This window comes from Aulostomus chinensis, chromosome 17 (assembly GCF_037954235.1).
Source record: "Aulostomus chinensis isolate RoL2024-O1b breed Wild chromosome 17, RoL_Achi_v1.0, whole genome shotgun sequence".
In the NCBI taxonomy this organism is placed as follows: Eukaryota; Metazoa; Chordata; class Actinopteri; order Syngnathiformes; family Aulostomidae; genus Aulostomus; species Aulostomus chinensis.
Genome location: NC_141336.1, coordinates 22,918,753 through 22,931,280, shown reverse-complemented (window position 1 = coordinate 22,931,280; position 12,528 = coordinate 22,918,753). Strand labels below are relative to the sequence as shown.

Below are 12,528 nucleotides of genomic sequence, written 5' to 3'. Positions count from 1 at the left end.
TAGAACCAATACGGTGCTTCAATTTGGTACCAATAAATGTCTGAACCAAAGATGCTGAACCTTCTGCGTTCAGTGAGGTGGCCAACAGCGCCCTCTGGCAATCAGAGGTGGACACTACAGGCAGCAGAAATATTATCACGTGCCGCAACACCAGTGTCATTAATGCTACAAGTTAGCATACTGTTAGCTTAGCTAGCAGCTATGATTATGGAGCTGCTGGAACACAATACTGACACAAACAGCACTTTAGCCCTGTTGGCACAATACATGTTGGGTAACATTTGCGTGTAAAAGGAGGGACAGAATGTTTGACGCTTTTCGGGAGCCAGTGCACACGTGGGCGTGGCTAGCCCCGTTGACGGTGAGACGATGTTGATCGTGACATCAGCAGCATCTCCTCCAGTTAGTCATGAAATGTTTCTTAAGGCTATGTGATTTAAGGATAAGATTTTTATTATTATTATTATTATTATTATTCAAGAGTTAAAATATTGATCAATGTAAAAGCTCAGATTTGCCTTTGTTGTCATCAAAGTGTTCTTTACCGCCTTAAAACAATGTTCCTGGGTTTTTAATTCAAGTAAAAGCATCAAGGGAGCATCAAGATGACACCCAAATGACGCCCAACATTAGTTAATACATCTCCTGTGCATGCATGCCCACTCTTGTGAGTGTCACTGCAATGACGCATATGTGTGTGTGTGTGTATGTGAGATCATGTGATGGCGGTGTCCTCCTGTGACCCCTGGCTGTTCCACTGTCTGACTGCACACACTCTCCCTCTGCTCTTTGCTCACTCGCTCACATCAGACATGTCATCCGCCGCCGAGTGCTCGGACACACTCATGGGAACTGCCTGACCCAGATCTGTCTCCTGCTTTGCCCAGTTGACCACGCACACTCACACACACACACACACACACCCATATGCACGCACTTGACATTTAGGTCACTGACAAGACATCAGGTGAGGACAGAGGAACCCAGGTGACAAGGAGAACCAGTGAACCTTCGCTGTGATATTGCCCCTGTGAGTTGAAGAATGCAGACACACACACACACACACACACACACACACACACACACACACACACACACACACACACACACACACACACACACACACACACACACACACTTCTTGCCGCTGTGTTTGCCTGTCAGGCAGGCAGGAATTCTGGTGCTAGTTCCGTGGTTTGCTCTTCAGAGCTGTTCCGGTGGACGTGTGGAACTCCTGTCACACAAGTGAAGGTGTGTTATTTTCCTGGATTGTTTCCAGTAATTCTTATAAACCTTTTGAGATTTGCATGCTAAATATAAATTAAAGTATGATTATGGCCGGGGTGGCTCTGATTTGACCGCTCGATCTGCTGCAGGCTGATATTTTTATGCGGCTTCATTGTTTTTACTCTGTTGACTCTAGTCATGTGACCCCAGGCCGAACTTCTGGGTGACTCTGAACACTGCGTGAGCAGGCGGGATCAGGATCCACTCCCACCATCCCGGCGACCACACAAACAGGAAGCGGAGGTTCCTGAGCTGTCACATGACAAAACCGTGACATGAAATCATGGTGTAAGCTGTGGCATGCAGGTGCTGTGATATTCAAGCCCTGCAGTAACATTCCAGTCTGATTAGTTTAATCTTCAGTGAGATTTTATTTGAAGCAACCAATATTTTCTTTCACTTCCTACAGAGTGTGAGATTCTGAATATTTTGACTTTCGTCAAACTATTATCTTTTGTTCCTTCAGTTATTGTAAAACTATCTGGGGGGTTATGTAAATACCATGCAACGAAAAACAAAAATGAATTTGCATATGCATTTATTTCATATACCATGCATATATTTCATATTCTCTAATTAAATGACAGCAATGTTCTCAACTTCGGATTCACGACAATATGTATTATTATCAAAGTCAGACAGGATGTTTAAAAATCTCAATGGGGGTTATTAATCATGCTTAATTTAATTTGTCTCGGCTAAGAAGCTACTCAGGAATACTGAGGAGGCGCCATCACTGATTCCAGTGCAGTTGCCATCACTGGTGTCACTCCAGCTGCTGGATGTAAGGACAGACCTGATCAATGTTAATCATTCGTCCTTTAATATGACGTTTCTCCACAGATCCAGTGTCCTCGCACGCCGATATTTACGTGTTGGTTTTTTATTTTTTATTTCGACGAGCGTCACCAGGATCCAGATGGGGAAGATTGAGCGATTACCTTTGCAGCACTCGCCATCGCTCTGTATCTCCACCCTGATCCCTACTCTCAATAATTGACTGCAAGGTAACAAGGGTTCTTTGTGTGTGTGTGTGTGTGTGTGTGTGTGTGTGTGTGTAGCTCTGATTAGATGGCTGAATGTGCTCTGTATTCAGCCACAGCACCGCCTGCCCTGAATGGCATAGCTAATGAAGTGCCTGTGCCCCTCCCTTGGCACTACTGTGTGTGAATGTGTGATCCACAGAGGCAAGATGCAATTAAAAGGCCTGTCAGCGGTGTCTGCCATAACAGAGGCTCGGACCGTCACAATCGACCAGCCTCAACACCCTCAGTGTGAGGGAGGGAGGGAGTCCACAGTGTTCCTTCATGCTGTTCCATGTGGCAACATGCATCTACAGCCTCTTTTCAGGCTATAAATGTTGCAAATGCAACCTAGCATTGGTCTGTAATACTGCAGAAGCGCAGCACTTTGTGAGTTAATTAATTAGTGGACCTGCTTAATATTAATGATGGAAATCTGATCAATAGTTTTACAGGAACCAGCAAAAAATACTGCTGGTTTTTATTCTCTTAAAGGAACACGACAACTTTTTAGGAATTAGAATTATTGTCCATATGTTATTATTGTTATTTTTGTCCATATGTAATTATTGTCTTTATGGTGTTTTCAACACGGATGATGACCAGAATGTGTCCAGAGTTGAAGAGGAAACTGGATAAAGACGGAGAGAACGTCAGGAAATGTGATAGAAGCCAGTGAGACAGCATAGTGGGCTTAATGGAAATGTTCTGAGGAGAAGAACGTTATATTACTTTGAGGATTTCTAACCTAAAGAGGTTACATTTAAGATGTTTAAGAACCACAGCATGCCAGAGGGATAACCACCAACCGTTTTTATGACTTTAATAGGAATATTACTTCAACAGGAGTCAGTCAGAACATGAGCTACGATATTTACAGGACATACAATCATGCCTTTGCCCAGAGTTACGCAGGTCTTGTGTTGGATTTTCAAAGGACATCTGCGGACATTCAGTCCAACCCCCTCTCATACACACTCACACAAACACACACACACACACCTAATTGGTCCCTCCCCTCCCCCTCACAGCAGGATTCGATATTTGAGGGCGCGGGGGACCCTGTTGATGACCAGGCGGCCGTCGTAGCTGAGCGACGCGAAGAGCCACGGATCAGCTGATGACCACTCAGCCGCGTACACGCTGTCTTCGTGCTCCTCGTAGGTGGACACCACGCTATCCTTCAGGGGCTCCTTCCCCCTGGATAACACAAACACACACACAGATACATACATTAGCTACAACATGAAGACAAACCTTTACAGTAAAGGTACATTAGTAATGCTTCGTTAATGCTCAGTTAAGGGTTAATTAATGCTATAAATCAGGCTCTGGCGATGATGTAAGCAAACTCAGGACAGGTCAGAGCAAGGCCAGCGCTGGGGGTGGGGGTGGGGGAGTAATGGTGCTTTAGCACAGTACAAGGCAGCCAGATTGAGTGTGAATGCACACAAAGATTGGAGGAAATCAAGAGTTTTTCCTTTTGTAATTTCATTATTTCTGTCTAGCATTTCCAATGCAATACATGCAAATGCGCATCCTCGAATGCACTGATGGAAAACCAACTATTTCAGTACAGTGTTGTGAAATTGAACAACGAATCAACCTGAAGAAACATTCCTCGTTGGACCTGAGATCCAAGGGTCCACTACTTCAGCATCTGATGAATAATCGTCACCTCCAAATTTTGTTGAACTCCTGAATTGTAATAGCTGGAGTTCTCTACGTGGTGTCCAGGCATTGTGGAGCAGATGCGCACTGAACATTCAAGAGGGGTCAAGAACTATCGTGGAGGGGTTAGAACTAAAGCATGCTGGTGATTCTGAAGAAGAGCTGATAATTGCGGATGAGAGTCCATCACTGAGTCTAAGAGCTGGTAGTTATGGACAAGAGGGGGACCATAATGGATGTTGGACAGTGGCAGGTTGGAAAGCTCTGGCTGGTGACCATTACACGGTAACCATGAAATCAAGTGACTCCCTGCTGACACTTCTAAAATGAGGACTTTAAAAGATGGATGGAAAACAATTTCCTTCAGCTGAGTAGTAATAAAAGTGACACTCTGGTTTATCTTGCTAACTAGAAATTGTGGCTATATGCCCTCGTGATGTGTTCCTGTCACGGTGACCTTGACCTTTGACAGGTTTTTTTTAGGTAATCCTTGAGTGAATGTTTGCATTGTCCATCCATCCATCCATTTTCTACCACTTATCCTGTTAAGGGTCGTGGGGGGGTGGAGCCTATCCCAGCAGCCTTCAGGCGAGAGGCGGGGTTCACCCTGGACAACCATTGACTCTCACAGCCACGCCTACGGTCAATTTAGAGTCTGGATTAACCTCGTCCCCCCTTGATGTCTTTGGACTGTGGGAGGAAGCCGGAGTACTGGAGAGAACCCACGCAGGCACGGGGAGAACATGGAGACTCCACACAGAAAGATCCCGTGCTCCAGCTGGGGCTCCAACCCGGAACCTTCTTGCTGGGGGGCCGCAGTGCTGACCACCACTCCACCGTGCAGCCCATGTTTGTATTATATTTAAAGAAACTTCCTCAAGGCGTGCCAGATATATTGTGTTCATGTAGAGGATTGTGACCTTTGACCCTCGAAAATCTTTTGACTTCACCCTTTAGTCCCAGTGGACAGTGTTTTGGGATGAATTCGGAGAGATTCCCTCAACACATTTCAGAGATCTCCCAGATGCACGGACGGATGGAAAACCCCAGAAACAAAATGTCTCCAACCTACGACTGTAGCCAGCGCAGAGCCACAAAAGTAGTAATCACTATTCTTCTGAGGGAAGTCACGGATTGTGATGGAGCTGGACTGTTTGGGGGGGGGGGGGAGTTCGACAAGTTTTCACAAGAGCTCTCAGGAATACTAAGGTGGAGTCGTTGGCGGAGAAGGCTGGATGAGTGAGGCGGTCTTTGAACACACTCAACCAGTAATGAATTGTAAGTTATTTGTTTAAATCCCCGGCATCTTTCTCTCCGAGGTGTTGGAAGGTGCACAGCGCTACAGCTGTGCTGCACAGATGTCCTTTCTTGATAACGTCTTTACAAACACCGTTTTATCAAACAGGCGTGTGCTATTTGAACATCAATGGTGAGTCTCTCAACTGTGTCATCTGCTGCGTTAAACATGATGCGCCGCACATTTGGATGGATCCTGATTGGCCATCAGTTGTTCTGTTGTTCTGCTCTGAATTTGATCCTGATGACGGTGGTGGTGGTGACTCAGTAAACATGAGTTGGACTGATTTTCCAAATTATATTTTCACAGTTGTACATTTTTGAGCATGACCCTTATGACCAAAGTAAAAAGAAAATGTTTCTTTCTCTTACTGTGTTCACTTCGCGTGGGAGTTGGAAAAGTTGCATTTAAATCAAATATGTTTGCTAAGAGCTTCGCATGTTAAAGGTCTAACTTGTAACATGCATATTCAGGTTTGTGCTCCCGACTCAACAACAGCAAAGATGCTATGAGCTGAGGAGCAAAATAGACGCGTTGGAAAAAACAAAAAGACGTACCACCAGTTTAGATTTCAGCGATGGATATTAGTCTCCCTAACAAATACAGTCTTTGGTCCATGCTTTCATGTGTCCTGGAGGGTTTTCGTTCAAGCTCTCTAGAAATGTACGCAAGCTTTCAATATATATTTTCCAGAAATAGCCGACGTAGGTGCTTCACAGATCAGTGTGTTTTGTTGGTTTTCTGCCGTTGTGATCAGCATTAACCACTTAAGATCAAGACTAACAAATGTGGTGTTTACCGACGTTTTTACTCGGAAGAACAAACTGTTAAAGCACCTCCCGCTGGTGTCAGTCACATTTCTGTATTTCAGGCCCTTCAGTAACCCTTATTACTTGACTTGGCAAACATGTTTCCTGGTTTTAGGACTCATTCCTGTGCCAAACTATTACAATTCGCTTTTGTTGTCCTGCCCATGAGAAATAGAAGAAAGGTGGAACAAAGATAAGCTGTAATAAACTGTAGTTTTCCTTTGTGGCTTCCTAAAAAAAAAAAAAAAATTTTTTTTAAAATAAACCTTAAAAAAAATGCAACTGACTGTTAGATTACAAGAATCTTTTTGGTACAACCAGCCCTTGTTACTCTTACTTTTCTTCCTGGTGGTTGTCCTCCCCCTCACTGAGCTCCTCGTCGTCCACCAAGTGTCCAAATGGCTCTGAGGAGATGGACACCATATTGGAGAGGATGAGGCGGCTGTCGCTGCTGGCTGTCAACACCAGTTGGTCGTGGCTGTGGTTGTAGCGGACGTTCCACACCCTTGGACCGGAACATATGCATTATCAGACTTGAAGTCGACACGAGGCAATGTGGGTAAGTGCCACATACGTTACATATGTTACATTCATGCATAGATGTGAAGAAAGCTGTGGGGCCGCATGTGTGTAATCTTATTGTTTCTGAATAAAGCTCCAGGGGGCTGAAAAAAACCAAGCAACGAATACAGTGATACTACATGGTGGGTGTGTAAATAACACTGATACATCTCTGTTAACACGGTACTTTCTGTATAGGGAGACCACACATCCTGAAGCACACACACACACACGCACGCACAGAAACTGCCTGTTACTATCTCTGTTTCATGCACTCGTGCCCACACAAATCATGCAGAAAATGCAGCATTCTCACAGTGGGATTCACGGCAAAATATGCGGATCTGAGCGTGTTTTCAGAAGCCAGAAAAAGAGGGATTTGGTACCTTGCAGTCTATATTTGAGCTTAGTTCACATAAGATGATCATTATCATAAACTCCCTCATGCTGATTTTTATATTTTGCTGTTTCACTTTTCTCCCTCCATCTCTTCCAGTCCAATACTTCCCCACATTTGCTCCATCATGTCTTGTCCCTCTCTTCCTATTACTCAGATTGTCAACACTCTCTCCTCTCTTGCTCCTTTTCATCCCTTTGTTTGTGTTTGTGTTTCTCTCTCTCTCGCTCTCTCTCTCAGTAAGCCTGGGGCACTGCTCGGAGTGCGGTCCCAGTTCCCTCACAGGGAGGGATTGAGGGATAACCGAGGCTGTTGACAGAAAATCAGCCTCGGCCACGCCGTTCCCCACGCTCCCTTAATCCGCTTCCCTGCTAAAAAATAGTCCCTAATACCCCCAGAAGCCCTGAGGCCATATCCTGGTTGCGCTCCTAAAAATGAGCATGCACAGCACGCACAGCACGCACAGCGCGCGCACACACACACACACACACACACACACACAAAGAGAATATGTGCAACACACTTCAGATAAGAACACAGGACAAATACATAAAAATATTTAAGCAAACACACACACATGGATGCACAAACACAATCTTCAGTTATGGATATGTTAGCTAAGTTTATCTTTCTTTTGGAGATAATCTGTGTATGTGTGTGTGTGTGTGTGTGTGTGTGTGTGTGTAGTGTGTGTATACTTGTGTTTGTGGATACGTACAATGGTATCTTTGCCTTTATCAGGTGAGATGTGGTGGTGTACTGCAGCAGTAGCCCAGTTTGGCTCGCAGACACAATGATCATATATTCAGCTCACACAGGAGAGTGTGTCTCCCGTGCACACACACACACACACACACGCTTTCACACACGCTCCCACAAGTATACACAAACACACCCACTCACACACACACCTTCTGCGGTACACTGTGTTCAGCTCTTGGCACCGCCTGAAGCTTCTCAGAGCAGAACAGAAGCCGGAGAAGAAGTGAGCTGTGTCGGACCCACAGTGGTTAAACCTTCACTGACAAAAGGAGTAGCTGCCTATTTAATTTGTAATTAGTGTGTTACTACCTTTAACTGCACCAGAGGTAGTTAGGACACTGAATTATTTAGGAGATAAAGCCATTTATAAAATCAGGGAGCAATCAACAGTGGAGCAAAGGAGTTATCATCATGTTTAGCATTATTGTTGTTGCATTTTCCTGAATTCAATATGCCTGAATTACTCTCTAATGCTGTGCAGGAGATTCGTTGCCAATTATGCAAATATAATTAAGTTAAATACAGAAAAAATATCAATATTAGTTATTATATATTAAGTGTCAAATTTATTTCAATAGATTTCAACTGTGAACAGCGCTGCACAAGTTTGAGAACACCAGCGGTGAGGTGGAGTGTAGGGATTTCAGGCTGATGTGGTCAGATTACCATGCAGTTTAAAGAGTCAGTAAACCTGCACACTAACTCGCGGTGTGGTGACACAGGCAGCTTGAGTACTTTCATTCTGCTTGACCCTCTCCCTCCACCTAAATGCAGCTAATAGAATTAAACTGGAGCTCGTCCAGAACTATTGGACCTCATCACAGAACCAACGGAGCTCAAGAGGGAGCCGCTCCGGTTCCGGGAGCCTATTTCCCATTCCGTTCTTCACCCAGCTCTGTTTAAAATAACTACAATTCATCACAAACTCACCATTTTGTTGTTGCTGGCTACCTTTTCATTGATTTCATATAAAATAGATTTCGATTTTTCTCATCAGAAAGTGAATCATGTCCCTGTAGCGGGGTTCTTCTAAAACAATCGAGGGAACTCGTGAGCCTAAAAATGGCCGGCAGTGTTCAGTAAAGATGTCAGTGGTAACAGACGTGCAGTCAATCGGAGATGTCACTGATACACTAAAGGATTGTGGGTACAGTTTTTTGGGGGGGGGGATGTCTTCCATCTCGGGCTTCTACGGGAGCAGGCATACATTCACATAATCTGATCACCAAACTGAAATACTTCTTGCGCGTTCAAAGATTAGGACTTGAAGTTTGTTCTGCAGCTGTTACAGAAATACGACGCTGATGAGAGTGGGACTGACAACTTTGAGACACCGTGTTTCCCGTCAACAACTCTGGCCAGAACACAGGAACGAAAATGTCTTATAATTAGGAGGCGAGATCCTCTCAGAGTGCTGTTTAATTGTGAGTAATACTCACATTCTACTGTGAGAGCTTAGAGGCCTTCAAACATGTGTACTGCTCAACGACTATTTGGCTCCAGTTCAACAATGTCATACTTAATTAAAGCGTGTACTAAAATTGTCTGTTTGACACTCAGACATGAGAAGTTGAGAGAAGGTAGAGAGTGAGTGTGGATGCTTCCTACTGGCGAGGATTAGATGCTTTGTTATTCTCTCTTGAAAGATTATTTTTTTATGCAAAAAAAAAAAAAAAAGATCTAATATTTAAAGGGATATTTCACCCAAAAAAAATGAAGACTCAGTTATTTACCCTCACGCCAATGGAAGGTCAGGTGAAGTTTTGTTTAGTCCATCAAACACTTCTGAAGTTTCAAAGTAAACAGTATGGCAGTAATCTCTCTAATAACTGGAGTGAATGGGGACCAAAAAAGTAAAATAAGTATCTCGTAAAACCATAAAATGCCTGCAGAATGTTCATCTGAAGTAATCCAACAGTCCTTTTAGCTGAATTTCAGGTTTGGATGTGAACTGTCCTTTTAAAACTGAAATCTCAACATTATGATCCTCTGGTTGAAGAGCTGTGTTTGCTGATCTGCCTGACAGCAGCGCGTACACATGGAATTAGAATGGAATCATAGGGTAGAGACTGTCACCTCTAATGTTAACTGACAAGGGAGTTTGAACTCAAGTCCTCTGGTTGAAGGACAGTAACCTCTCACACACCCCTGCCCCAACATATCAAGATCCATACACACACACACACACACACACACAAATCTACTCACCAGTGCGAGTGCTCCTCCAGGGTTTTGACAGGCTCCTGGACGTTGCGCGTGTCCCAGAACTTGACCTTGCAGTCGTCTCCACAGCTGGCCAGGTAGTACTGCCGGTTTGGGTTGAAGTCAAGGTCACGCACCAGCTGGCCGTGAGCGTTCTCTATACAGTAAATCTGGCTGGAGAAGAGAGAGAGAGAGACACACACACAAGTAAGGAAAAGACAGGAGAAGGCGAAAAGAAAGGAGGCATTTGTGCGGGAAGACAGATGAGGAAGAAGCATGAGAGAAAAGAATTAGGATGGTGGGATAAGAATGAGAGGGAATACCCATAAAGAGAAAAGATAAGCGGAATGTATGGAAGAGACGGTGAGAGAAAGAAGGAGGGTTTGACGGAACAACAAAGAGATAGAGAATGAGTCCACACGAGCCAGAACATTCCCAAGCTAAATCAAAGCCTCCTCTGTGTCTGTGTCTGTCAGCGAAGGCCGGGCTCAAGAAAGCAGCCAACACCGGTGGTGGTAAATTATAAAGGCAAGCCTCACAACCACACAGCCTTGAGTTGCTGCTAGCCTGAAGTTAATAGAAAGACATGACAGATGAAGAGAGAGAGAGAGCGAGAGAGAGAGAGACGCTCGGTGTGTTGTGTCCCTTTCTATCTTTCCAGCCACATCCTCCACCTCCTTTCATCTCCAAAATGTTTTCCTGTATTCACCTCATCATCTCTCCTGAGAACCACAGCTGCAGTAAAGAAAACTATAGCTTCTCATTCTCAGCAGTTGTCATGTGGGTCTGGACCGCTGCGCTGAGCCACAGAGTCACGCGGCAACACTTTAATTGATTAAAAACTAATCATACCACGGTCTGAGCGGATACTCTCTTCTGATTGGCCAGCAAGTGTTACACACATAGTTGGGCTCAGGTTTAATCACCGCTCTACCTTCATCTGCGACCAATCTGTAACCGTAGAAACATTAAAGAGCGCAGCTGTCAAAGCTTCAGATGAAGCAACAGCCAAGAAGGAAAACAAATAACCGGTGACTGATTTGAACATTTCTAATTAACCAATGGACCAGTAAACCAATTAATGATCATATGTTTGCTATGTTTTTATTTAAGCCAATTCAGGTTCACTCAATAAACTGCAATTCAATAAAGCTGGTTAATATTGAAATCCTGTCAATGACATGGCGTGATCCCAGTAAGCGTCATAGGACACAAACTTATACGTTTTGTTTGAGGCCCACAAATTCATCCCTTTATCTTTTCTCACAGCGGCGCGAACCTCTTCAACAAAAAAGCTCACTGTTCGAAGAAGCAGAAAACTCTTGTCTGTATTAGAGGACTGTAAAAAAGACATTTAGGACTATAAAACAGTAGCGCTGCCGCCTGAAATTCAATGGTTCAAATCATCAGTCAGGGAACCCCCGAGTCTTTAAGTTGACTCGGTACTGTTTCCCTGCTTGAGTCTGGTAGAGGAATTTGTTTGTTCATCCCTCAAGAACAGGAATTTACCAGTAACGTCTTCCAGAAAAGAGGAGTGCTACTGCTGCTGCTGTCGTAGTTCTACTGTTCATGTACATTTCAAGCTTATTTCAGGCAAGAATGGGGTACTTCCATCTTTACTGCGGTTGTGTGATCTAGATAAAGCCTTCAATATGACGCTCTAAGCCAGTTAGCGGTCCTCGCTCGCAGAAGCTCACATTTCTGACAGCGTCTCATGTTTAACCACGATGGAGATATTAAGCAAGTGGGGAACGGTGGAGCCAACGATGGAGTCAGGTTCAACTGTATGGAGCAGCTCTCATGAAACTAATTTCTGCTGCATGTGCCGCCCTTTCATGAATGCCTGTGTCGTCATGTTTTGGTCCATAGCTCTTTCTAATCTTGGCTTTCTGTCTTTGTGGTGTCCTGATCCTGGTCTCCTAATGAAAGAAGGAAGCAGCAGGTCAACAGGCGGGGAAAGAAAGTAGAAACTCGTTTGAATGAACTGGTAATTAATCTGATGCAGGGCTCTGCCTCCACCATAAATACGAGACGAAACATGGAGGAAATCACTACTTGTTTACTTCAACGCCATTTCTCTCCAGGCTAGCCTAACAAATATCAGCTTGGCCCGCTTATGTTCAGCAGAGTGGAAAGCCTCAGTGTTAGAGCCCAGCTGGATGCCAACAGCAGCTAGCCAGCTAGCTAGTCACCCCGCTGATCACGTTAGGCAATTAACGTGCTAATTAAAAATCTCATTAAAATAAGGAAGGTATAAGAGAATGACCTGGGGCAAACTGCTGGGCTTCAATTAGGTCAAGACAGCTAAGAGACTTTGTGTGACTGTGTGTGCTCGGAGTGCAGGAACGGCCACTGGACCGTGGCGTGGCGTGCACATGGAGGTTGACAGACGATGTCAAATTATAAGTAAGATACACACATGTAATTTCTGAATTCAAATGTATGTACATACATGAACACACTGTGATCCCTGTCAAAAAAAAAAAAAAAATCTCTTCCATTCTGGTTTTACAGCTTTTC

General features: G+C 44.3%; 1 protein-coding gene and 2 long non-coding RNA genes across 15 annotated transcripts in view; 2 read left to right on the top strand and 1 right to left on the bottom strand.

Annotated features, from left to right (window-relative positions):
- The window catches only part of LOC147246829 (uncharacterized), a 97,829-nt gene extending 92,706 nt beyond the window's left edge, over nucleotides 1–5,123 (top strand). For 5 of the 11 annotated variants that reach the window (XR_015109702.1, XR_015109704.1, XR_015109703.1 and 2 more), the window contains 5 exons: nucleotides 811–1,593; nucleotides 1,991–2,071; nucleotides 2,200–2,294; nucleotides 3,341–3,469; nucleotides 3,884–5,123. This is a non-coding gene — a long non-coding RNA (uncharacterized LOC147246829). The remainder of the gene's footprint in view (nucleotides 1–810; nucleotides 1,594–1,990; nucleotides 2,072–2,199; nucleotides 2,295–3,340; nucleotides 3,470–3,883) is intronic. The other 6 variants (XR_015109701.1, XR_015109700.1, XR_015109698.1 and 3 more) reach the window with 6 other exon arrangements.
- Nucleotides 2,312–12,528, bottom strand: part of eipr1 (EARP complex and GARP complex interacting protein 1) — a 46,651-nt gene continuing 36,434 nt past the window's right edge. The window contains exons 7-9 of the mRNA XM_086182091.1: nucleotides 10,015–10,182; nucleotides 6,424–6,591; nucleotides 2,312–3,509 (exon numbers count right to left, since the gene is read on the bottom strand). Coding sequence (XP_086038217.1) covers nucleotides 3,335–3,509; nucleotides 6,424–6,591; nucleotides 10,015–10,182 — 511 coding nt within the window. The 3' untranslated portion in view covers nucleotides 2,312–3,334. The remainder of the gene's footprint in view (nucleotides 3,510–6,423; nucleotides 6,592–10,014; nucleotides 10,183–12,528) is intronic.
- Nucleotides 5,146–12,528, top strand: part of LOC147246828 (uncharacterized) — a 41,562-nt gene continuing 34,179 nt past the window's right edge. For all 3 annotated transcript variants that reach the window (XR_015109705.1, XR_015109706.1, XR_015109707.1), the window contains exon 1: nucleotides 5,146–6,645. This is a non-coding gene — a long non-coding RNA (uncharacterized LOC147246828). The remainder of the gene's footprint in view (nucleotides 6,646–12,528) is intronic.